The sequence below is a fragment of the Phalacrocorax carbo genome, chromosome 16, assembly GCF_963921805.1.
Source record: "Phalacrocorax carbo chromosome 16, bPhaCar2.1, whole genome shotgun sequence".
In the NCBI taxonomy this organism is placed as follows: Eukaryota; Metazoa; Chordata; class Aves; order Suliformes; family Phalacrocoracidae; genus Phalacrocorax; species Phalacrocorax carbo.
Genome location: NC_087528.1, coordinates 2,624,607 through 2,649,404, shown reverse-complemented (window position 1 = coordinate 2,649,404; position 24,798 = coordinate 2,624,607). Strand labels below are relative to the sequence as shown.

Sequence of the window (24,798 nt, the reverse complement as noted above, 5' to 3'; positions counted from 1 at the left end):
TTTGAAGTGCTACTTCCCTAGACGCAGCTACCATTTCATGGAATACAAAAATCTGGCATCCAAATTACTTACCAAACAGAATAACAAAGTAACATGCCCGAGCTCTGACAAGTTGAGAGCAAGCAGCCGCCCTGGGTGGGAGCCTTTTAAAAGCCACAAGCAAAACTCAGCAGAAAAGCTTCATACAGGACCACTCATAAAACAGAGCCAAGAAATACACACACCCCCACCACTGCCCCAAACCCAGCATTGGAAAGAGGGGGATTTGTCATCTTCTGTAAGGAATTACCTCGGGGCTGAACTCACCTGTGTGCAGAGAGGTGGGAAGTGATTGAACCTGTGAAATGCCCTGCTTTCTTGGCCCAGCCCAGCTCATCTAAATGCCATGTGGATTCTCCAGCTTTGGAGGGGTGGGAAGACACTCCAGTGGTTCCAGCTTGGTGGGGTTGGCCCCACAGCCTGGACAGCACAGACGCATTATGGAGCTCACCTCTGGGGTCCTGCTCTGCATAGATTTGCATCGGGTTTTGCACAGATTCACATTTTCTCTCTTTAAGGGCTAACTTCCTTCCTGCTGTTTTCTACTCAGAGATGAATACGAGAGGGCCTTTCTTGAAACACCCTCTAGACAACATAACCACTCTGGATGGCAGTTTAGGGTCTCTCCTGCTGCAGGGTGATCAAGTCATTCAAGCCAAAGCGCCTGGTTCCTCCCTCTAGTGGCTGCTCCCCAGAGGAGAGGAGACCATGGTAGGAGCCAAATAATTCATTCACTCAAGACCCCTGAAGTGTTTAGGTTCAAATGTTTCTGGTGGTACCTGAGGCAGCATCTGGAGCCTGAGCCCCCGCTGCCCTGCACCACGCAGCCTGCGGCTCCCAGGGTGGTACCATCCCCGCCAGCTCCCGCTTTGCAAGGAGCTAAATGATTGCAGGAGGGATGGAGAAGAGGCTGCGCTACTTCAGGCTGGAGATCCCAAAGTAGTGAATGCGTGGAAAAGCCCAGCACATTTCTCCTCACAGCAACATGTTTTCACGGGCAGATCGAACCTGCCCCTTCTCCAGCCTCCTTTCTCCCCGTTGGCTGCAGCTCTCTCCGCTGCGTCCCGACAGCCTTCGCCTTGTTAAGCAACTTGCCAAGCTGTCCCTTGCCAGCGTAGTGCAATTGCAGCAGCCCAGCTGATGGCCTCCTCGGTCAAACAGCGCGCCCTGGGCCATGCGCTGGGCCGGATTCGGTTGCGGTGTCAAACCAAATTGCTTCACAAAGGGCCGACGCGTCGCAATCTTTCTTTCAGCTTCCCGTCCGCTGCTGCTATACAATACCTACTCCAACTGTTCGCAATTAAAACATGACCAAAGATTTGACCGCTCTGAATAATACAGATTAGCATCAGCAACAACAAAAAAGGGAAGTGCACAGTTGTTTTCTTTTCAAAAGCTTTTAATAGGACACATTTGTTTTTGTCATTTGTAAAGATTTACACTCATTTTTTGTCTTTTTTCTTTTTTTTAAAAAGGAACATTTTAACCCAATTTTCCCCATGAATACCACCTTTTGTTGCCCTGACCAAAAGACCTCGTTTTGGCCTATGTACCTGATACAGTATAACAATATATTAACTATTAAATACAAAGTTCTATAATATATACTGGGTTGTTACGGACATTGCAATGGTACCGTGCCTAACTCTAGTCACCTTGTGTAATAGTGTACATGGGTTACTACAGCCAAAGGGGCAGAAAAGGGGAGACTGGGGCATACCCTAATTTACAATGGTAACGCTTTTGTTTTCCTTTTTTTTCCCCCCTCCCTTTTTTTTTTTTTCACCTTGAACACACTTTGTGCTGAGTGCAATCCACAGAAGTCAAAACCAGTGTTTTCTCTGCCCTCCTCCAAAATATCTACAGTATAAACAGCCTGTAACCGAGCTATGAAAAATCAGTTCTATGGGCGAGGGGCTGCAAGAATGGCGTTTACATTTTTCCAGATGCGTCTGCAATCTCTCTTTCCCCACGTGTCAGACTGGCTATAGCAGAATATCCTCCTCCCACCTGCATACAGTAAATCCACAGTAGTAAAGTGCTGGTGTGCTTGAATGAACCGGATAGCCATGCGACTATTTTACCATTGATAGGGGCTGAGTTTTGGGGGTAGATGTTTTCTATGGGTACGGTCTCGAACAGTAATAGCACTGCAATATCGTAGAACTTGAGCTTAGCTGCTTACTTCTAAATGCGACCTGGATGCAGGCTCTGAAACTAGGCTCTACATGTTGTAATACAGTAGGTTGGGCTCCAGGTTTATGAAAAGAAACTTGTGGATAAGAGCTGCTTCTGTTCCCAAGATGCTACGCGGACTTTTAACAATTTCTCTATAGATTTCTACAAAAATATAAAAAATTCTATCAACATAACCATTCTACAGAATTCCTGTGGATTTTGTACATTTGGTTTAAAAAAAGTCAAATTCTATAAAACCCCCCCAAACGGTATTTAAAATTATCTTAAGATTATTGCACACACTGCAGTACACTTGTATTTGTTTTTCAAAAGGGCATCTAGAAAAAACTTATCTGGTTTAGAAAACAAACTATTTTACATGGATTTCTTTTCCTGAATGCATCATCATAGAGTACTTTTTTATTGGCTGCTCTTCACTGAATATTCACGTGTGATGTAAACTTTTTGTTACTTCCACAAACCTTGTCAGTGGGCAAAACCTTTTAGCCTTTAGGCTTTCTGTTACATTTGGAGTTGAGCTTTGGATTAACATCACATCACCATTTTGTGCCACGATTTCAAGCTAAAATGTTGCATGGTTTATTTTGTAAGGAAGGAACTGTACGAGTAGTATCATTCCAGCTACACAAACACGCTCCTAATCGTTAGGGAACCAGGGTCGGCAATTTTAACGGCCTAGCGATTTTCCCAAATTATTTAGTACATGTGAAAGGCGAAGCTAAGGCTCATTACGAGTGTAAAACCAAAAAGGGATTAAGAATATTTCTCAGGCTTAATACACTGTAATTTTATTATTTCCTTAAATATGATCTGGGGAAAGAACCGATGAAAGGTTTGTTTGAAATCATTGCTTTAAACGGGCTTAACTCTGGATTTGGACTGGCATATCAAAGAGAGCGGTCTCCATATGGGCCCGTGTTGAAGACAGGAAAAATGTCCCAGGCAAGAATTAATCTAACTGCAGTAAATAGTACAGAATGTTAATCCTCCTACTTCAAATACCCTGACTGGCTGACTTCCCGCTGAAAGCCCTTACATTTCTACAGGACATGTAAATCAATAGGGATTGTTTATGGAGTAAACGTCCTCAAGTGAAAATAAAGGAGCTTAAGACCTCACATGGGCTGTTGGGTATGAACAGCATCTTCTTCTTGTAGGTACACTTGAAGCTAACGCAGATACATGTAGTCGTAACAGTCTAATCTCTGAACGGATAAAAGGCTGTACATCGACATGTTGTAGTGCTTTGAAAAGATCAGTAGTTCTCAAAAAGTTACAAACTCCCAGCTGACAGAATTAGCACAAAACCTCCTCTTGCTTGCGCTGGTTTAAAGACACGATCCAGCAAAGCCTTATCCATGTACGCGGTTTTAAACCCGTGACTATTCACACACTTCAAACCACGCCTGCAGAGTCGTATTTAGCCTGCATCTTAATGTGAGTTCATGGGAGTCGAGTGAAGTTAATGTCTGGTTTCCATCGGTATTGCGAGGAGCGGGAGGTGTCGAACCGGGCCGAACTCTCTTGATTTTCAGGCTGTGCTGTCCAGTTCTACAGATTGCTTTTTGCAGAGGGCGTCAGCACAGAAGTAAACAGTTAATTTCTGAGATGACTGGCATTAAGGGCGTGTTATAAAGTAAGGATATGGATTCTATTTTTATCTACTTCTTTTCCATGATATTGCTGCTTAAGGCTTTTGATAGATTGGAAATAAAATTACAGTCAGGGTCATGTAAATTAACTCTAGCAGAGATAGCAAAAAAATGACTTTCTGAACTGAAAATCAACAGTCATTTCAGCACATACAGACTTTCTTACATGTATTCCGTAAAATAACTCGCAGCAGGCCTTGGTTCTGTCGAACACATACGCATATGATTTTAATTTCCAAGAATTACTTAAATACGATCAACCTCAAGGCAGTTTAAGCAAGAGCTTAACTTTAAACATGCGCTTAAGCCCACTGCTGTGTCATGTCTGCACTGAATTCACCCACTGCACATCTTAAACCTGCCCTTGCTCTCCGTTTTGCACGGGTGCAGAAAGGAGGAGCCCCACTGGAAACGGTGGGCTTCCAGGGGTGTCAAACTCAGCAAAAGGAACAGTCTGTCTTGGAGACGCTGGAAAAACATCTCGGAAGCGACCACAGACTTTTCTTGCCTCGGTTCCCTAGGCACGTAAGAAAATTATCCATGGACATGATTTTGTGAGTCACCAGTGGATGATCTATAATATCCTTTCGTAATTCAGGATTGCGCACGGTTAAAGGGCCCTACATTCACCGTCTTCAGACATCTATCAGCATGTCGTACCTTCCCGGGTTTGTGCACCTGCTTTTCCTCTGGATGTCAATTTTATGCAAAGTTGGAATATTATTTTAGTAAAAAAAACGCCGCTGCATTTCTATACTACCCAAACAATCTTTTTCCCGGAATAACATTGAAGTCCAAGGGGAAAAATAAATTACATTAAATAATTCTTATTTACTGCTGACTGTGGGATACATTTCCTCTGTAATGCACTAATTGGCTACATTTTGTGCTTTGCAAAACAAAATGAAACCCAAACAAAGCAAAACAAAAAAGAGAAGGGATTAAATATATATTTTTTTTAGGTTAAAATATTCATAAAAACCAACTTTATCTCAGAAATATTCTGAGATACATAAAATAGAAGAAAATTAAACGAGTCTTTAGTCACAAAATGTACTACATCCCGCAATACTAGATTCAATTAATTTAATAAAATATAATATACATATAGATTCTGCACATTGTATTGCTTTTACCTAAGCAGAGCATACGCTTAAGTAAGCGTGATATAGGTTAACCACTCTTTTAACCAGCTGGTTCTTAATCTTTCTTTGGAAATTTTTTACCCAGTGCCATTTTGGAATACAGAGTTCTTTAATTTATTTTTTTTTCTATTACATGAAAGGAAGAAAACATTTGGCACCAACAGAAAAGTAACTCAGGGGTCCATTTCCGTTTGATCAAAGGAAAAGCTAGGAAGTGTCAACAAGTCTTTCTTTGGGGTCGGAGATGTTGACATACTGTCCGTAAGCAATGAATCCCCTATATCCATCGAATCCTTGGACTCACAAGACGGAGCACGCCGTCTCAAGCAAACGTCTCCACTGGCAGGTGAGATGCTGTGAGGTCCTCTAGGTAGTAAACTCTGTCCGTCGGGTGGATCTATAGATATACAGGGAGGGCTCAGTTTTTTCTTCTGCCGTGTTCCTTGCAAGCCTTCCATTTCACTTACCACCTGACTTATGAAGCCAGAAGAGCTCGATGTGGAATGGTGCTGAGGGCTGTTTTCCATCGAACAGATTTCTATTGAATGTCTCCTTTGATCATCTAACCAGGAGGGCGGTTTTTTTAGAAGACCCTGGGTGTCTACACTGTGGTATTTCTTCAGGTCCTTCAATGTAACGTTGCCAGTATTGCCTATGTTCCTCTTAGGAGTGAGAGGCTGAACCTCTGAACAGGCACTCGAGGCTGTACAAGTTTCTGAAGTGAAAGGCTCCGAGGAGCTGTTTATGTCAGGTGCTTCTTGGTCCATTGAATCTCCAGGTGTCTCCTGATACGAGTCTGCACAAGCACACGATGCTGGTGCCTGCTTTGAAATATTATACTGATTGTGGGAAAGCTGCTGCGTATGAACGCTTGCCCGGCTCCATGCAGCCAACTCTTGTGCTTCCGAGGGCGTCAGAGCCACTGATGACTCCTCCTTGGGCACAGCGGGGACATTTGGGTCAGAGAGTTCACTCACCTCGGTGTGGAGGTTCTCCTTGCTGTCCAAAGAGTCGTTCCTTATAGCCATCTGTATCGGAGCGCAAAGGGATCGGGGAGGAGGGGAGTTGCCAGATGAGAGAGACAGACCAAACAAAGGTTAGTACAAGCAAGGCACAGTGTTTACAGGGCACTCAACTCGCTGAGATGCCTCAGCACAGACCCGCTGACTCCTATAATGACCTGTGTTGTGGGTTCTAGCAATTCGCATGCTGCAGAGATCTGTGGGTTTGCCCCTGTGTAAGTGACAGCAGAACTTGGCCCTTCATTCTTCCTAAATGGTTGACCTTTAGCTTCCTCCTCTAAGGATGGAGGGCTGTAAAAACAGCACGCCTCCACCCAAACTTAAACATCTTGTTATGCAAAGAATGAGGGTCTACAGCAAAGCCCTTTATAATTTTAGCAGCCCAGGCAGAAGGGGGAGAGAGAAGATGTGCGAGAGAGCCTGTCTATTCCCTTCTCTAGCTCAGGTGATGCTGAGGGCATGGAGCAGGATCCCCAGGGCCAGCGACACCTGAGCAACCACGCTCTGCGCCAGCATCAGCGCCTGTCCCCGGCTTTGGTTCCCAGGCTGGAGCCACGACTCTGCACCATCTTGATGGCAGAGGAGCTGGAGAAGCTGGAGTCCAAAGCTGGACTAAGAATAATAATAATAATAATCTGTAATTAATTGAACTTATTCTGATGCTTGAGTTCAGGCTTCCTAAGGCACATTTTGCCTTGGCTGTCTTGAGCCGTATGCAGCATCAGTGCCTGCTGGCAGAGAGAACCTATGGCATGGTTTGAAGGCTTTGTCTTTTCACTGCACTGCACCCCCTTGTCAAAAGGGTTTATAAATCAGCTGCATTAACTGGCCTTTAAAGGCAGAGTCTCAGTTTGAGAAGACTCTTAAATGATCTTAAAGATTAGAAACTTCACAGAGAAATTTGGAGGAAATGCGTACAGCTGGTCTCAGTCCTTTAGAGAAGTGTAAGGAGATTAAATTCCTCATACTATGGAATGCTTTTGTGACAAATCGCCCCCAAATGATCTTAGAATTTATATAAAAATTGTCCCACAAGGATTGTTTGAGCCAAATGATCTCTATTCAGGCAAAGCTCTCATCAGCTGCAGTATGCACATATGCGCGCACAGAGAGACAAGAGTCTATTGCTCCATCTGCACATTGGGCTCCCTTTGTCATCTCTGAGAGCTGAGAGAATAATATGGCAAACAATTTTGTCCAATGCTGGTGAATCCGTTCTAGTTAAAATTTTACAGCATAATCTGGCAACTAACCACAGTCGAGAGCGGAGCTAATTCTGGTCTCCTCAATGCCAATAGTTCTAGTGAGCGTTTGGGAGAAGAAACCACATTTGTATCCTGAGAAGAGACACAGACTATAGAAAAGTAGAATACAGAAGCAAAAAGTAATTGTTGCCATTATTTTTGCTTGTACACCAACCTGTGCTGCGTACAACGACAGTATTAGTCACCACCAGCTCTTTATTTCCCTATGATACAGGCATCTTTGGTAGCTGTTAGTAGTAACTGTTTGTACAAATGTTTTACTGGTTTGTTTCAAAGTAAAAGGACCCTCTGCCATCCCACTGGGGTGTACACCTGTGGTAGCCACAGCTTGGTGCGGGCTATACCTTGGATACACGGTCCTGGAACCAGAAAATCAATATAGCTTTAATTTCAGATAGAATTCCCCTGGAGAAAAGCTTTTGTGCAATGCACTGCCAAGGAGCGTATTCCTCAGCAGGGAACGTTCTCTCAAAGCATCCGATCCACTCATCTTCATCTGTGAGTGCATCACTAATTGTCAAACTTTCCGGAGTCTCAACTGCACGTTATCGGGGGGGGGGGACGACTGTGTTCACGCTCCAGCACTCTGGAGGGAAAAGGAGGTGAAACACACGGGTTTTAATGATGGAGAAAAGTGCACGGACCAGGTATGTGGTGGACAAGATTTATCTATACGCACATTTAGGAAAGGAGAGGGGACAAGGGGGAAGGGAAAGGAAAGAAAGAAAAGAAAGCAAAGAAAACAAATCAGAATTACATGCAATATACGTAACAATAAGGAAAATGGGTACTTGAAGCCAAAACGCTGTGCTAGTTTGGGCTATTGTGATGTGCTGGGAGCAAATTAGTGGTGGCAATAAAAGGAGCCAAGCAGAGAGCACTTGAGCAAGCAGAGTGCCGGGGGTGTAAAGGGAATTTTGCCTCTTTAAGGACTACCTTTCACAGTGCCTGGCCTGTGAAGACTGCAATTAGCAGTAACAGCAACACTGCCTTGTTGCCAGGACCAACCTTACTGCTCCCATCAGCCGCAGCCTCGCTACTCGGGAGCCTGCCCAGGGCAACACCTCAGCGACCGTCGGAGGGCTCTCTCCGGCCCACGGACCCTAGCTGCTCGCTGTCCCAAAGCTCTGTGCTCTCTGAACTGTCACTCCAAGAGCATGCTCATGTCACTGCATGAGCAGAGGAGGGCGGGCAATAAATTAACTTCAACATATGAAAAGGTTTAGAAAAAGAAGCCTTCAAAGATAGGAACAAAATTAGGCTGAGGAAGATGGCTAACATGGTAATTTATTCTGGATAGATCAATTCAAAAGGATGGGTCTGTTATTCATTGGAAAGCAGGAGAGAGTGGTTATGAACTGGAATCATGACATCAATTAGTTTCCCCATTAGCGGTGATTAGGGTAGCTGGCCAGACCTGTGCAAACGAATACATGCTAGGAATTCCTTATGTCAATTTAGTATTACAGACTAATGTAATTGTTAACCTTGGTACTTCACATTCATTTTTAGAGCTTAATGAATCAACTGTCTAATTTGTCAATGTTGATTAAAAGATGAAAGAAATGGGAATATTTTCATGCAGGAAAGAAACTGCTTTTGAAAAAATAGAACTGATCTATTTTGTGTATATAAAATCAGGCATGAAACTATGGAAGAAAGCAGAGTTTGGGAATCAGACATGCCCATGGACCTGCTTAAAAATGTGGGAGTGAAGCACAAGTTTAGGTATTTTACTAAAAAAGATAAATTTCAACTTATGCTTCCAATTAATCAGACTGGAATCCTTGATTAGATCTCTTAGATCTTTTGTTGAATCAGGATTTAAATCAATGCCAGGCAAAAACCAGAGACGAAACCAGTTGCACAATAAAATGCGTTCTGTTTTGCATATACTCAAACGTTTCAAAAGCACACAGGAGATTCAAAAGGACCCTAATTTTCAATTCTCACTGTAAAAACAGTATGCCTTCCATGATGGCTTTGCATATGAGACATCCAGCTTCCTTTAAACAGTTTTCCTCTTTCGAGAAACCAGAAGAGCCAGAGGAAGGGTGGCCTGGGGCGGATTCTGCAGTCCCTGTGTCCTTTCAAGCACTAAGAAAATCACAGCAGTTAAGAATTAGTTCCTTAACCCCAACGAGCCCCTGGGGAACATTTGGCTGCGTTTATGAAGAGGACTGAAAAAAATAAAGTGCTAACAATGCGGAGAACATTTAGGCACGTTGCCAAAGGAGATGATACTCATCACGCACATTCTTTGGAGACTCCCGGATGGCTTTTAGATCAAAATCCATCAACCTTTTTGGTATTTCTGTGGGAGAATTACCGTTCTCCGGAGGTTTTTCTGTGAATGCCTCCTTGAATTTAAAGTATGGTTAACCTGGAAACACAACCATATAAAACCTCAGCAGGTCCACGATCGTAAGTTTGCTTACCTGTCTGCGGAGCAGCCTTTCGGCAGAGGGAGAGTGCACCTGCTGGGAAACCTGGGGTTTGCTCTCCCTCACCAAATGGTCATGGGCTCTTATGTGGTGAAAATGGTCTTTTGGAATTTGCAGGAGAGAGCTGGTGTCCGCCGGCTGCGACTGCACCGATGCCTTTGAACCTTGCAAGAGGGAGAAGAGACAGATACGTGACATGCTCATCTGGGGATCACGTCCCAATCTCAATGGCCTTTCAGAGAAAACTGCTCCGTTGCAGCTTGGGCCAGACAGGCAAAACCACTGAATTCAGCAACTGGCTGTCCATGATTGGGAAAAAACTCCAGCCTACTAATAAATTATTCCAAAATTGTCTATTATTTCATTTTTCTTGGCATTTTCCCCTGATACAACTGGGACTAGCTCCTGTTAAGAACAGAAGATTATGAACTAAAAGTTCATCTGGATTGGCAATTTCTACATCCCTGCTTTAGGGCCAATAACTTTGCAGGCAGCCACACATCTTAGTGCCGCAAGGATCTGACTTTGGAAGACTCTAGAAAAGGATGTCTCCATACCTGAGCGTATGCAGAGACCGACTGCCGGGATCTCAAAACCGGTGTGCACAGTGGGAATGAAGCAAAAGGGAATGGCACCTGGCAGCTTTCAAGGCTAGTTTTACAAAGCATCCCTGGGGAAGAAAATACGTACTCTCCAGCCTCTTTCTGACCCTTTGTGGTTGCTGGCTACTTCTTCTAAAAGGTTTGAAACTCTGCATGCTCCCCCCGCCACAGGCTCAACATTTTTCAAAACAATTCATTTAACCTGGACCGCATCCCAGAGAATCTCATTTGTCCTGGAATCTTTCCCAGAACAACAGCCCCATTACGAAGGAGTATTCAAACAAATACCTCCTGCAAGTGCCAGTGTTTCTGACAACAAAACCTTTCTCAGCTTGAAATATTATGGCTTAGTTGGGGTGATTTATTGGAGGCGCCTGGCACCTTTTGCTATCTTCACAGCACTTTATAATATTACAAACTAAACAGGTAGGGGTGACTTCCCCCACCCTGCAAAGCGGTGACATTGTAGGTGGAACAGGACAATGACGCGTATGCCAAGATCTGGGCACCTTACCCACCTCTGGGTACTTTGGCCCACTTAAGACGACTGGAATTTCACCAGCAGGATTAAAACACAACAGGTTTAATTGCTTAATGTGGTGATGAATAAGACATCAGCTCTACCTTCCCAAAATGCTTCTCCTGCATCTCGGTGGAACAGCTTTTCCTGTGGATTTACAAGGGTGCAGTGCCTGCCCCTGCCCAAGCCAGGGCTGTTAGGTGGGGCTATTCAGTTCTCCATGCTGGAAGTGCAATCTTGAAGAAAGAAGGGACTCAGAAATTGCCCGCTTTTTGGTCAAGTTGACGTATTTTTTGTTCAAGACAGGACAAATCCGAATTAAGGGTCAAAAATGCAGCACTGGAAACTCCCTCTGTAACAAATATGATTCTTCCGTATGGTCAGGGATTATAACTCCAAATTTCTTGGCTGTTAGAGAGCGCCGTAAATTCTGGCTCCGCTGAAGGTAACGGGAGTTCTGCTATTGACTTCAGCGGGGTTTGACCAGGATTTTAGCTGCACCTTTTGCATTATGTGCAAACAGGTTCTTCAAAGGACGGCTCTTGACCTTGAAAGTTTTGTATTATGGCAGTGATTTCTCACCACTCCAGATTCAGCTTCCTCCGTTGTGTCCGCATTTTTTTTCCTGATGCTCAACAGTCACTATTCATCCAAATTCTTATTACTATGCAAATTTCAACATCTTATTTCTAATCTGTTCAAATCTCCTACCATACTGAACAGTGCTTAAATTATGTTCTGCTTAGAGGCTTTCAGATGGCAATGCTTGTAAAAACTTCTCTGTTTTATCTGTGACAAATGTCTAAAATGATGGCACGTACAGAAGAATTAAAGGCAGCTACATCCACTTACCAGCTGAAGGTAACCCCTAGCAGCCAGAGTAAATGAAAGCACATCGATAAGCACCGTGAGGCAGCTGCAAATACAGGTACAGAAGCGCGGGTAGAGAGAGAGCCCTTGGTATCTGCAATCCGCTGTATCTAAGAATATCTCTGAATTTAGCTCTAAGGCGTATATCCCAACCTCACACACTGGGAAGGACAATTCTACACTCTCTCATTTTTTCCATTCATCTCACACTGAGATCTCTCTCAATTCAGCACGTTTATGTTCATTTTACAGGCATTTAGAGACACCATTTTCCCTTCTTTCACAGATGTTCCCATGTAGGGCTTCCAAGACCTGCTGGAATAGGTACTGCTGCAAAAAAAAACAGACACGAGGAAATATTTTGCTGCTGGGATTTTTGCCCTGGGGCCATAGCTAGCTCAGGTGAGATGGATGGAGCCCAGGCTGTGCGGACTGTAACCTTCAGGAAACCAGGCAGGGGGACAATCAGCCTTGAGCCAGGCCAAGTGCTCACTGTCACATTGCCAAAAAGTTCAGAGGAAAGGAGTTATCTTTAACAGCCTGGACTTTGCAAGTTGTGGAGGGTCTTTGCAAAGCCATTCCGCAGGTCTGGATACCGAGACCTCACTGGAAACCAATGGCAATTTGCTGCCTCCTACTGAAGAGCTTGGAAAATCCCAGCTATTGATATATTGGAAAATCCTGCTCTTGTCCCAGCTGAGAGATTTGTACCTGACTGAGACTTGTGATGTGCCGGATTCCTCTCGCCCAGGGAGGCCGGGCAGGGGCTGGAGTACGGCGGCTGGAACATGTAGCTGTCATTTGGCAAAGAGTGGGTGCGCCCCACCGAAGGCTTTCTCACGCTCAGCAAGTCCTTGCTGGGAGACAGGGTCAGCGTGTCATCTTTGGAGCGGAGATCAGCCTATGGGGAAAAAACCAGTGAGGAAGGGAGACATCGTGGGATGGGGAGAGGAGAAGTGCCCAGAAACGCTAGCGACAGCCATTGCAATCAGTATGGCACGATGGGCATGCACATCGTCAGTATGTACAAGTTGCACAAATGGATCTACCAGGAAGCTATACCCCTCATTTTGTATTGTCAATAAATTGTCACACAGAATGAACCACAGAAACAGAGGAAGCAACACTGTAGTAATAAACCATGACTATTTCGGGGATATGCAAAGGCGGCATCATGCCTCAAGGCCAGCAAAGGTCACATGCTTTGCATAACTTTGATCCTCTGCAATAACAGTCAAGCTCTCTCTCTGTGCCCTCATCAGCGAGTCAGACTTTTGCAAAGGTGAGTAGTTTCCTCTTCTCACAATGAAAAAACCCCAAACCAAATACAAAAACTAGTTTACAGAAAATATTCTCTATTCTGGCTCCCAGCACAATTTTATTGGTTTTCCTTCTCACGTAATGAATAACTAAACCCATTTTATTGAAAGGGATATCTAAACCTACCGCTTCAGGGTTAAAGCCATTCTCTAATTAGACGGGGACTAATGCAAGCGAGGGTTATTGTATATCTCTTGACTGTGGAGTTTTTACAGCCAGTCTCTTGGAACGGGCAGCACCAGAGGCGATATCGAATGAGGTGGATTCAGGGCTGATTTCATAAGGAAGTATCTCCATCCCAGAAATGTTCTTGGGTGTTATTAGGTTGGACAGTATTAGCAAAAATGGAAGCAAAGTCAACTTCCCTGGGTATTTCTAATGAAAGAATTATTTCGTCTTTAAAAGGTCTCCATTGAAAAACACAGAAATAAGATGTGACACTGTAGTCCGATACAGGATATTGCTGATCACTTTTGGAAGCTTTAAATCTTATTTTCTGATGAATCTTCCCTTCACTCAGTGCATTACAGGTTTTCTGAAATCAACACTGAGATTTTTTTTCCCAATTTTATTCGTCAGTAATAAAGCAAAAATTTCACTATGGCATTGCCTTTGTACAAGAAACATGATGAGATTAAAAAGAATTTACAAAAAGGGGGGGGAAAAAAGGGAGGAAAAAAGAAGAAAAGGAAAAAAAAAGGAAGACCACTGTTGTAAATTTAATGAAGGAAGCAGATCTGCACTGTCATGCAGCATTAGTTTCAGTCCTCAGGAACCTGCCGATGTGGATATAGCCTGGATATAGGCTAGATAAGAGGGACTGCAGTCTCCTGATATAGCTCAGGGAAGGAGAGCAAAACCTGTGCTGGTAAAGCTGAGGCTTGGGTTTTGGGAACCTCTCTGTTGCTCCCTGTCTTCCCCTTCCGAGCAGTGTGTTTATGCTATTTAGCTTTCCTATGATTTAGCTTAAAGCAAAAAAAGATGGCCTGAAACCTGAGATTTCAAATTCAAAACCATTTGGATCTGAACACGGGAATTTGGATTTGACATCCTACCCCAAACCAACCTTTAATGAACCTTTAGGTTCATTGACAGGATCCAATACCACAGTGGGCTTGTTTCCACTTTCTGATCATCTTGGGGGAAATCTCATGAGTGAACTTCATGAAAACCATTTAAAATGGCTGCAAAATGATCTTCCGAGTCCAGCTCACAAACAGAGCAGTGGAAGCACATGACTTTTCGGTTCACTGGTAGTTTTGAATAACATGTTGTTTTGGCTTGACTGAAAATCAAATCTGAGTTTTCCATGAACCAAAAAAAAAAAAAAAATCCCAACCCAAATCTATTTTGAGTTAAACAAACCATTCTGAGATATTTTTCAACTAAAGCTGTGTCTAAATGAAGTACAAAAATATTGCATTTAGCAAATATTTCAATGAAAGCTTGCAGTTTTTCAGGAGTTTGGGAAATTGCTTTGACCAAAACACATTGTTGGTATTGACACAAATTCACAAAAAGCTTTGTTCAACCTGGGTTTGCCCCTTTTTTTTTTTTTGGAGAAAACCCATCTCTTGGCTGTACCCTTGAGACCTTGCTGTGCTGCCAAACAGGTTTGTCTAATCTGATTCAAAACTAGGAGGGCTCTCCCCTCAGTCCAGCTCTCCAGACTAACTAATTTTGAAACAAAATGTCCCATACGAAACGTTAAAACGTCGTTTACAAAATCTTTTGCACGTGATGCCATGAAGCATGATGGGAAATACCGTCACGGTTTAGGAGATGTTTCCCAAATAAGTGCTAATTAGGATGAAAATCAACTAGAATGGCAGAAAATTTATCAACAACACAAACATCCAAAGGCAGGTACATGAACAACAACAAAGAAAACAAGAATGATCCAAAAATGTTGGAAGAGGAGTTATGTCTGTTGTACAGCAGAAAAAAAGCACTTGACCGCTACACAGCTAAAAATGTCTAATGTTTCAAAGAGGAGATGGTTAAGGCAGGGTTCAAAATACTGGTTATTCCATTCAAAAAAACACAGAATAGTCCAAACATTTCCCCCCCACACCCCCCAGCGGGATGACTGCTAGTAAGAATTCACAAACCAAGCAGCATCTCGGAGAGATCCCCATCTGATATTTGTAAAATAAACAGTCTGGCACCAATCACGCAAAAAGCCTTGTGGTGCCTGTGTTCATAAAGACAAAAATCCATTACAAACCAAAGGGTTGTAGACGACCCCTCAGCAGAGGACACACGAGTCATGAGCTCATGGGTGTCTCTTCCACGCAGCATCACTGATTTGTTTCAGATGGGGAGGAAATGTCAACCTTGACGCTTTCCAAAGCATTTTTTTACTATTTATTTTACTTGTAGAAAACACGTTGTTTTTTACATAAGACACCAAAGGAAAAATAGAAACAAATACTTGTTCCTCACAAGGAGCCAAGTTCGTGGACAAGAGTCATAACAACCCTCGACCTAATGGCATTAAGGACAACGTCCTGTTTAGGGGAGAGGTTGGTGCTATGTGGAAACGGGCTTGAACTGAAAATGCCATTAGGCAGGTGCAGAGAGGTGGAAGCAGTATTTCGAACCCTGTAAACATCAGACTATACAGTGACCAGTGTATGTACATTGCTTTCCAGAACATTAAGTAAGTGTGTGTTAGTATCATCAGGAAAAGAGTCATCCGTCAGAGCTAAGGACCAGGACTTTTCAGACAGAATATCTGACGCCAGAGACAGAGCCTCCATCTCAGCTAGAGGGATCTAAAGGGAGAGATGATTAAGCATAAGAAACCAGGACACAAATCTTTAGGAAAAGAAAAAAAAAATATCATAATCTAAATACTTCTAGACACTAAAGCAATATCCCTGCAGTGGGAGATGCTACATCATGCACATTGTTACCGGGGACAGAATGTTAAAGAAACGAAATATAACAAAGAAATGAAAAGAAGGGAAAAAAAAAAAAAGGACTGGGACATTCATACTTAAATGCTTACCAGTGAGCTGGGAGGGAGTTTAAAACCATACACTAATGCTAGCATTGTATTTTGCTGTTCTCCTGTCTAGATGAAGAAGCAAAAGTAACATTACTTTCATACTAAAGATATTTATCCTCTTGGCTATGATCAAATACAAGAGGCTTCAGGGTCTCCCGACGTCTCTGAAGTTGTTCCTACCCCAAAACCGTGCCATTTTCTTGGCCTCTGAGCTAATCTGGTTGAGTGCCCAAAGATTCCCCAACACCAAAATCAGTTTGCTGGGGGGGTGTGGAGCCTTTCCCTGCGCTCCGGGAGGCTCCGGGAGGCAGGTGAGACTATCATTAACTTCCTAAAGGGGGACAGGGAGAAACTTCAGGCTTGATTCAAAGTCTGGAAAGGTCAGCAAGTGCCCTCCTGGTGACTTCAGCGGGGTCTGGCCTGCTAAAGAGCCTCCAGTGCCGGGGTAAGCACTCATAACTGTCCTCCTAAAAGAACTGCCTCCATCTTCCAGCCCCCAAACGCCGCCCCAGCCCTGGCCCCATCAGCCTCCCCCAGCTCTGAGCAAAGCCGAGCTGGGAATAGGGGCTGCACTGCCGTGCCGACGCCGTACCGACGCGTCTTGCATGAACGCGTCCCCGCTGAAGGCATTATCAAGTGATTGATAAAATCTTTATCAAAATATTGATAAAGCTCTCTCCCTAGGCACAGAGCTCTTTTTATAAGAAATGCTAAACGTCACTTCAGGTTTTGGAGAGAAAGGGGAAAAAGGGGGCTGCGGGGTCTCCCCCAGAGCAGCATCCCTGCTGCCAGGCACCGCAAGGAGGAATTGCTCGCCCCGCAGTGCAGGCTCAGCCCTCCCCAAACCCCCACCTCAGGTACGCGGCTGAGGCTGGCGCCCGCGGCAGGGGCAGAGCTGCGCCGGGGACAGCATCTCATCGGTAACCTGCCCACCGGGCTCACGCTTGCGGGGGCCTCCTGGTCTGGACGAGTCCCAGGTGCTTCCTTTTTGTTTCTCACTGTGCATTTTTTTTCCCTATCCTTTATGCGTGAAAGGTCTTTCAGCAGCAATATATCTTCCAAGAGAAACCCCAGAGGCCCAGATCTGTTGCACTTAAGTTGTCAGAGGGCTGGATTTTCTCACTCTTAGAAATGGCATCAGCGGAGTGAAATAAACGCAGTGATGAGTGAACCTTGAGAGGCTCAAAACTTCAGCTGAGATAAGGAAGAGGGCTGGGCTCCTCTCGTCTAACCTTGGGTTTGATATCTCCTTTAACACAGTTGTCTGCTGGCAATGGATGAGAGAGACGCTTTGGAGGAGCTCCTGATTTCATACAAGGCTCCCCAGAAAAGCATCGCTGCAAAGGCTGCCAACACGAGGACGGTGATGCCTAATGGGGACAGACTGAGCCCACCGCTGGAGCCCAGGCACATGGGGAAGGGCTGCGCTAGAGCACGGGGGGACACCAGCAGCTCCTGCCTGACGGAGCTGCTCCGCCGGGAGCTGCTATTAATCAGGTTGCTTTCAGCAAGTCCCAGCGCTGCTCTAAATTCCTGACTTGCCTGAGAACATGACAAATGCTGTGAACAGAAAAGCCAAAATGTAAACAAAACATCACCCCCCCTTCAGCCTCCCCCTCCCAAAATTGAGTTTGAAACTGTCAAAACATTTTGTTGGAAACATTCAACTGATTTATATGGGTTTTAATTACGGGGTGGGGGGGGAGCTTAAATTTTGACAGAAAAAGCCATTGCAAACCAGAATGCTATACTTTTTCATTAAAAAAAAATGTCAAAACAAAACCATTTTATTGCTGCAGCAGCACTTTCTGGTGAAAAATGTTGTGACTAAAAATTTCCAACCAGCTCTCGCTGAGTTTCATGCTGACCCTCTGCCTTCCCTGCCAAAGCTACCCTCTCTATTCCTCCAGCAATTCTTAGAGGCAGCCACTTCCTATAGCTTAGCAGACCTCAATCTGGAAAGCGATGCGCGGCAATCAGAGGGAGACGTTATCCCACTATATAAAGATCTGCAGTAGGATTTCATTTTACCTAAGCTTGTTCCTTTCCTCTAATGAACCACCGAGTTGGATAATTTTGAGCGTCAGTGAGCTCATAAATAAGCACATTGATTTAACAAGAAAACTTCTGCTATTTTTAGCAAGAAAGGGAAAAAAAAAAATAAAAGAATCAAGAAATATGGAATTTGCTCAATTCCAACTGCAGGAAAAAATAGGTATGCTTGAATTATTATTATGGTCACTGCTGTGATTCAGGGAAAATATTTGCTCTAAAGAATAACACGCTTGAGAAAGCAGGTATTTTATTCTAAGTAGAAAATGAACTAATTTTAAACAAGTATTACAGCCCCTGTTCGAGAAAGCACTAAAGCACACAATTACTTAAGTACACCATTAAGGGCTGCCTCGCCTTCTAAATTCAGTTTAGATCAGAGATGAGGATCTAGTTTACAGTGACCCACTTGCAAGAAGCCTCTTCAGGAAAATCATTCGAAGCTGGATTTTCATGCAGTGTAAGTAGGCACAAAAGGTAGAGATCGTTTTGGGATCCCCAGCAGCTCAGGCTCTGCTCTGGGAAAACCTCACACCGTACTCCAGGCCCTGTGGATGCGTCCTGACATCGCTACGGAGCCCTGGTTAGGAGCAAGAAGCCAAATACAAGAACCCCACTGAAGGATGGCGATGGGATTTTGTATCTTTTTCCCTACGACACTCATGAACGGTAAATCCCAATGAAAATCCGCTTACTGTGTTGAAGAGGGAAACTCCGAGCCTGTACTTTTCCTCTTGCATTGTTATATACCATCATAAACCAAGATATAATCTCAACTCCCACAGAAAAAGCCAAAATTACTTATGCTTCAAATTCCCTGTAACTATATTACATAAAGTAAAGAACTTTAACTCTCTACTAAAGGTCTCAGTCAAATCGAGTTTGGATGGAGACTTTGCAGGAAATTAGGAATATTAACCTGGTTCTCAGAGTTGTAATATTCGGGAGCTGGGAGGGCATAATGATGGCACACAGAGCCTGACAGGTTGTCCATCAGCTTCAGCTCTCCTTCCAGAGACTCCTGGATCAGCAGTGATATGGTATCAAACAAGTGCCTTTCCTAGGAGGGGTGGTGTATAGCATGCAGAAAGAGAGCGAGCCAAAAAGAGAGAGGGGAAAAAAAAGCAAGGGACGGAGACAGAGAGAAAAAAGGACAGTGTGTAAAACCCAACCAACAAAAGGGGAAAAGAAAACAGAACAGAAGGGGTGGAGAAGAGGCGGAAACGTTCAGGGAGCATAGCAGTAACAGAAACAACGGGACAGGAGAGGTGAGGCAGGAGAGGAGAGAGAACAGTGCAGTAATATCACGGTGAGCAGTGACAGCTTTCTCAGACATAACTAGAGACGGGGCCGACGCCGGCTGCCCCGGGACCGCGGTGCTCCCGCTCAGGGCCCTCCTTGGGGACAATTCTCGCTCTCAGCAAACATGACCGGTTACTCGTGGGATCTGAGCTGTGTAGTGGGGCCGGTATAGCAGCATCTTGAGACTTGGTGCTGTGAACTTCTACAGGACACTACTGCTGTAACGTTTCTGTACCCACTGTCGACATTTTTGAGCAAGACCTAATATTTGACACCTAAATCCATATCCAGGGGTCACATAAATTAAAATAACCTGACTTGAAGAGAAGCTGAGCCTCCTGTCCATAAAAGCTGCAGATTCCCAGGATGGACACACGTCAGGTCACTAATTCACGTGCCAGACGTGGGTTGAGGTGCCTCAGTTGTCCTGGCCAACTTCAAACCAGCTGGCCACAGCGCAGCCAACGGGAGGTTATAGAGAGCAGGCTCTGGCTTTCGCAGGCAGCATGGGAGCAATTTATGGGTTGCACCTTTCACGTAGGGAATGCCTACTACATACAATGAAATGAGGACCGTCGTTACAGTCAAACAGCACGCGGTGCAAAAATCCAGGGGAATAGGCAAGCAAAAGAGCATGCTGACCACATGTCCTTGCAGGGTCACGTCCTGGGAATTGTATTCCTCTGCTGTCATGCTCAAGCATCAGATTTTTCCTGAAGTTTTTGGCTGGGAGAATAAATAGTCAGAATAAAATCTCCCGGAGATTTTTGAGGCTTCTGTTTGAGTGAAAGAGCAAGAAACACACTCTGGAGGTTATGTCTAAAGTAATCCCTTTCCAAAGCCACCTTCAGAGAGGGCAGGTTTAAGAGACCGAAGCGCTGAGGGTTATCCTTCCCACTGGCTTGTCTTGCGATTTCTCTCTTTGCCAGTGTGAGGACTGATGCAGGACAACAGCGCTGAGGACAGCTTGCCAGTGCTCTGCTTAACATGTGCAACAACAGTTGGGAGATGTTGTTTCTTCCTAGAGGATGTAATGAGTCTGGATTTCCCCATATTGTCCTGAACTCCTTTTTCCTGTGCCAATGAGCAGCTTTGGACTTCATCTCAGCCCTCAGTGACTCCTAATGGCACCAGAAATTTCCAGTAGCTTAAGAACTGAAACAAAGCTTAAGCAGGGATTTACTCTTTTTCACCCTTGGACTAAAGACCATAAATGAGTTTTTCATGCATTAGGATACTCATTAGTCCACCCCAGGCAGCAGCCAAGATATGCTGTTGTGAAATCATGATGTAATAAAACCTAGTGAGGTCTGTGTAGAGTTTAACCCAATTTGCAATCAGCTAAGACTAAAAAAAGGCTGGACCGTTTTTCTTACATAATTCCAGTCCAGTTCCCTCCCGAAGGACCTGTCTGGGTCTTGACCTCACCCCTCTCATTCCTCAAACCGAGTCCTCATCCAGACACTGTGCTTTAGAGAGGCGTGTTGCAGCTCGTAGCAACTACCACATTACAGCCCTGCCCCGGCACCGCTCCTGCTGGTGGGAGTTTTGCCACCGGTTCTGGTGAGCTCAGGTTTGAGTCCCCTCTGGATTTATTCTGTTGTTAAAATAATCTTTTCTTGCAAGCTTGATTGCGGGGATGGATTTTATATTGAGGCTACATAAAACAAATTTAATACTTAAGCAAAGATTAGTCAAGTTTTATTCCTCTTTTATGTTGCAGTTCATGGTCTGCATTAGAAAAGCAAACACGTTATGCTCATGATTTTGCTGTCACAAAGGACCTGGCCCAAACTGTGGATTAGAGCAAATTTGGAGCTGGCTCTGAACTGGGTGGCTTGGGCACATCTCCAGAACAAATTGCAAAGCTCTCTACCTCCGAACAGATGCATCAAGGTGGTCTGGAGACCTGCTTAGGGTCTCCTCCCTGGAGCATCGGCTCCCACACCACGCAGCAGTCGGTCAGCAGACAGCGAGGAATACAAGCCCTGGACGTCCAGTACACCCACTCCTTCATTACCGCCTCGTGCATGTCTTCCCCTAGCAAATATGCAGGACAAGCCCTTTTCAACCCCCTACTGAGATTCTCACCATAGGGTAAACTAATGAGAGCTGAGAATCCACCTTGATTTGCATGGGATTGGTACACCCTCGGGGGCTCTCGGGTCTCTCTCCACCGGCGCTGCCTGTCCACGCAAAGATGTCCGAGGGGCTGTGCTGGCCGGGGGTGATTGTCTTCATTTCCATCTCCAGTTCCGCTTCGAGCTCTGCCTCCTCCTTAGCCTCCTTGTTGCTCTCCTCCAAGTGTTTCATGAGCACGGCGATAACCACATTCACCAGGACAAACTGGGCCGTCAGCACGAAGGAGACGAAGTAGATGGGTGAAATGACGGTGTTGTAACACGTGGACTCCTGGTCACAGTCTCGCAGGGTGTCCTGGAAACGGGGGAAACGATGGAGGGATGTGAAGAGGTTCTAGCATGGACCTCAGTCCGCTGTCTGGCCGTCTGGCTGCAACGGGTTCTCCTTTCATGAAGAAAACTGAGAGGATTGGGCAAATTTCATGTCTAGAATGGCAAAATACTTGCCAGTAAAACCTTACATTTCTCTGCAGTCACCACAAGCAACCTCAGAGGACATTTTCCTTGGGGCGTGCAACAACCGACATCGACACCCTGCTGCTCCTAAAGGCAAGGCTTTTTAACCAGGTTAGAGACCAGATACACAGGAATGTGGCAGATGGATCCAGGGCAAAGCAGGGTGCAGCTACAGCCCACCAGCTATCCCACAGCAGCTGGGCTCGCAGACACTCTTTCCTCAAGTTCACGTGCTGCCATTAAAGCTTTGGCTACCTAACGCTCACCGTGGGCTGAGAAGCAATTCCTTCGGACTAGCTAGCACCCTCTGTATTCGTAGACCAGATTTCTTCACAGTAGCATGTCTTTATGGCTGTCCCCTAAGACAGACTCTCTCTCAGAAAACTGGGTTTTCCCAGAAAAAAAACCCACAAAGTAATACCACCACCAATAATAATAATAGTAACTGGAGACATCTAAGGAAAAAAATAAAATTAATGCATGTTACTGAGCTGAACTTGTGTTTTACTTGAGACAGGAGTCCCTTTATTTTCCCGCCTGCTTTTAAAGTAGCTCTCTTAAGTTAAAAAAAGGGAATACATGGAGTACGTCAGGAGCCTGCAACCAGAGGCACCGCGTTGTTGGGAGGAGGGGACAGAATTAGAGACTTTGCCCAGTGTACAAATGAAGACACCAGCTCTCTGCAGGACGTGAGTGTCCTGGATGAGCATCGTCACCGGTCTGGAGCAGAGTGGCTGGCTTCTAATTAAGCAGTTATAGGCAATAACTCATATTCTGTGGGTCTCTTACCTTCATTATCCCATTCCAGTTGTCTCCCGTGGATACTCGGAAGAGAGTCAGAAAGGCCATCCCAAAGTTTCTGAAGGTGGCGTGCCGTCCCAGCCCCTCGCAGGGGTGCGTGTCGTCGCACTCTGTGGGACCAAGCACAGCCGTGAGACCCCTGCTCGCAGACTGCCCCCACCCCTTCCACCGGCGCAGGAAGACTCACCAAGGTCTCCAAACAGCTCCACTCCAAGAGCTGCAAATATGAAAAACAACAACATGAAGAGAAGACCCAGATTCCCCACCTGGAAAGAGAAAAAGAAATGGGGGGGGGGGGGGGGGGAAAACACAAAAAAAAGAACATTCATTGATTTTTTTGTTCCAGACCTGTTTCTTGCTGTATTCTTTAATCCAAAACTTAAATTGCTTCAAGGGAAAAATGACCTCAATGTGAGGACTGTATCTCAGACTGCTTCGGAAGGGAAATGTGATTCTCTAATGACAGCAAAGATAAAATGATTAGCATTCCTCTGCAGTAGGAAATTAGCCCTGGGCCAGAGGAGATCTGGTTTGATATGGCAGTGGGTTACCTGCGGCAGCGCTTGCATCACGGTGTCCAGCAGGGCTCTCATCCCTACAGCCATCTTCAGCAGCTTCAACACTGCAGAAAACACATGCATAATATGGTAACGGCAGCGTTAGCATGGAGGCGCGACCTCAGTCCCTCTCCCAGGAGCCACAGATTACATGAAGAGAAATGTGAAATCATGTCAAGTGTTCTCCATTAGCTGCTATAGTCCCTGGCCTTTTTACATCCCTCCTGGTTGCTTAGATACTATTAAAATCCCGTGAATGGCAGCATCGCCCATCCTGAGACCTGGAGAAAGTGTTATCATTCTGCCTGGCTTTCCCTTTCCCCACCTTGCCTGTGTTGGACCCGTCTCATTCCTCTGGTTAGCACGAGCAGTTACTTTCCCAGCCCTGGGACTGCTTTCCCACTTCCACAGGGTACCCACTTGCATACATGATTCACTGAGGAGCTGATTTACACAGCTCTTCCAGAAGGCTGCATTTCCAATTGGAAACCGCATGTATTTTTAATTCTGAAAGGGATCCAATGCACAGGAAAAACACTTCCCCCCCCGCCCTTGAGACAGAGCAGCATTTCATTTCTCCTCCAGTTCCTTCTTTGCTTAGACCAGGGCTGCAATCAGAGCAATTATGCCTGGGAGCACAACGCTGCCCTTCAGGAGGGCCTGGGAGTACTTTATTAGGGGCCTTAGCACTCACATTTTACGTCTTCATCATTTGGCCCTGAGGCCTCCCTGTTCTGAAAAATCAGGCCCTGAAGAAGCTGAAGGCTTCCCAACTCGGGTACGTGTCGTTACGAGTCTGAGGGGACAGATGGATGCAGAGTGACGAGGCACGCTTTGTCATCAAGCGGTGAGATGTAAAGTCCCACGGGAAATTAAATTTATTAGATGCTTGTCTTTTAAAGCCAACGTACTCGAGCTTGTGTTCTCTAATCCCTGTTAGCGACGACTTTGATTTGACTGGCATATTTTTTCCAGGTACATCTCTGGGAGTTACAGCCACAGCTATTTCTCCTTTATTTGTAAGCTCTCAGCCTTCAAGTCCTCTTAAGACAGAAACACATGGTCAGTTGGCTCAGCTTTTTGGCTCCTCGCAAGTATTTTCTCCCATTGTTCTTTATTTGTTTACAGCCTGTTGATGCCAGAACTATGCACATCATGATGGGGATGTGCCCCAGAACCGTTTCCCAACGCTTAACTCTCTCCTGGAGGGGACCCTGCACCTCAAACACACGTCAATCCTGCTTTATTCGTCTCACCTCGAGCAATCCTGAGAACCCTCATGATTCGGATAATAGTGGGGTTAATTGGTAGCGAAGCGTTCACCTCGATCTCTTCCAAAGTGATGCCCATGATAGACAGCAGCACGATTGCCAGATCTAATTGGTTCCATCTGGAGAC

At 45.1% G+C, this 24,798-nt stretch overlaps 1 protein-coding gene across 7 annotated transcripts in view; it reads right to left on the bottom strand.

Moving 5' to 3' along the window:
* Window positions 1-1,332: 1,332 nt before the first annotated feature.
* CACNA1G (calcium voltage-gated channel subunit alpha1 G) overlaps window positions 1,333-24,798 on the bottom strand; it is a 152,420-nt gene continuing 128,954 nt past the window's right edge. For 4 of the 7 annotated variants that reach the window (XM_064466938.1, XM_064466936.1, XM_064466941.1 and 1 more), the window contains 8 exons: window positions 24,657-24,790; window positions 23,395-23,465; window positions 23,031-23,109; window positions 22,832-22,953; window positions 21,537-21,881; window positions 12,470-12,659; window positions 9,761-9,930; window positions 1,333-6,063 (listed from right to left, as the gene is read on the bottom strand). In XM_064466938.1, the coding sequence (XP_064323008.1) occupies window positions 5,209-6,063; window positions 9,761-9,930; window positions 12,470-12,659; window positions 21,537-21,881; window positions 22,832-22,953; window positions 23,031-23,109; window positions 23,395-23,465; window positions 24,657-24,790 (1,966 nt within the window). In that variant the 3' untranslated portion in view covers window positions 1,333-5,208. Of the gene's footprint in view, window positions 6,064-9,760; window positions 9,931-12,469; window positions 12,660-15,720; window positions 15,856-19,062; window positions 19,204-21,536; window positions 21,882-22,831; window positions 22,954-23,030; window positions 23,110-23,394; window positions 23,466-24,656; window positions 24,791-24,798 lie in introns of all 7 variants that reach the window. The other 3 variants (XM_064466943.1, XM_064466942.1, XM_064466939.1) reach the window with 3 other exon arrangements.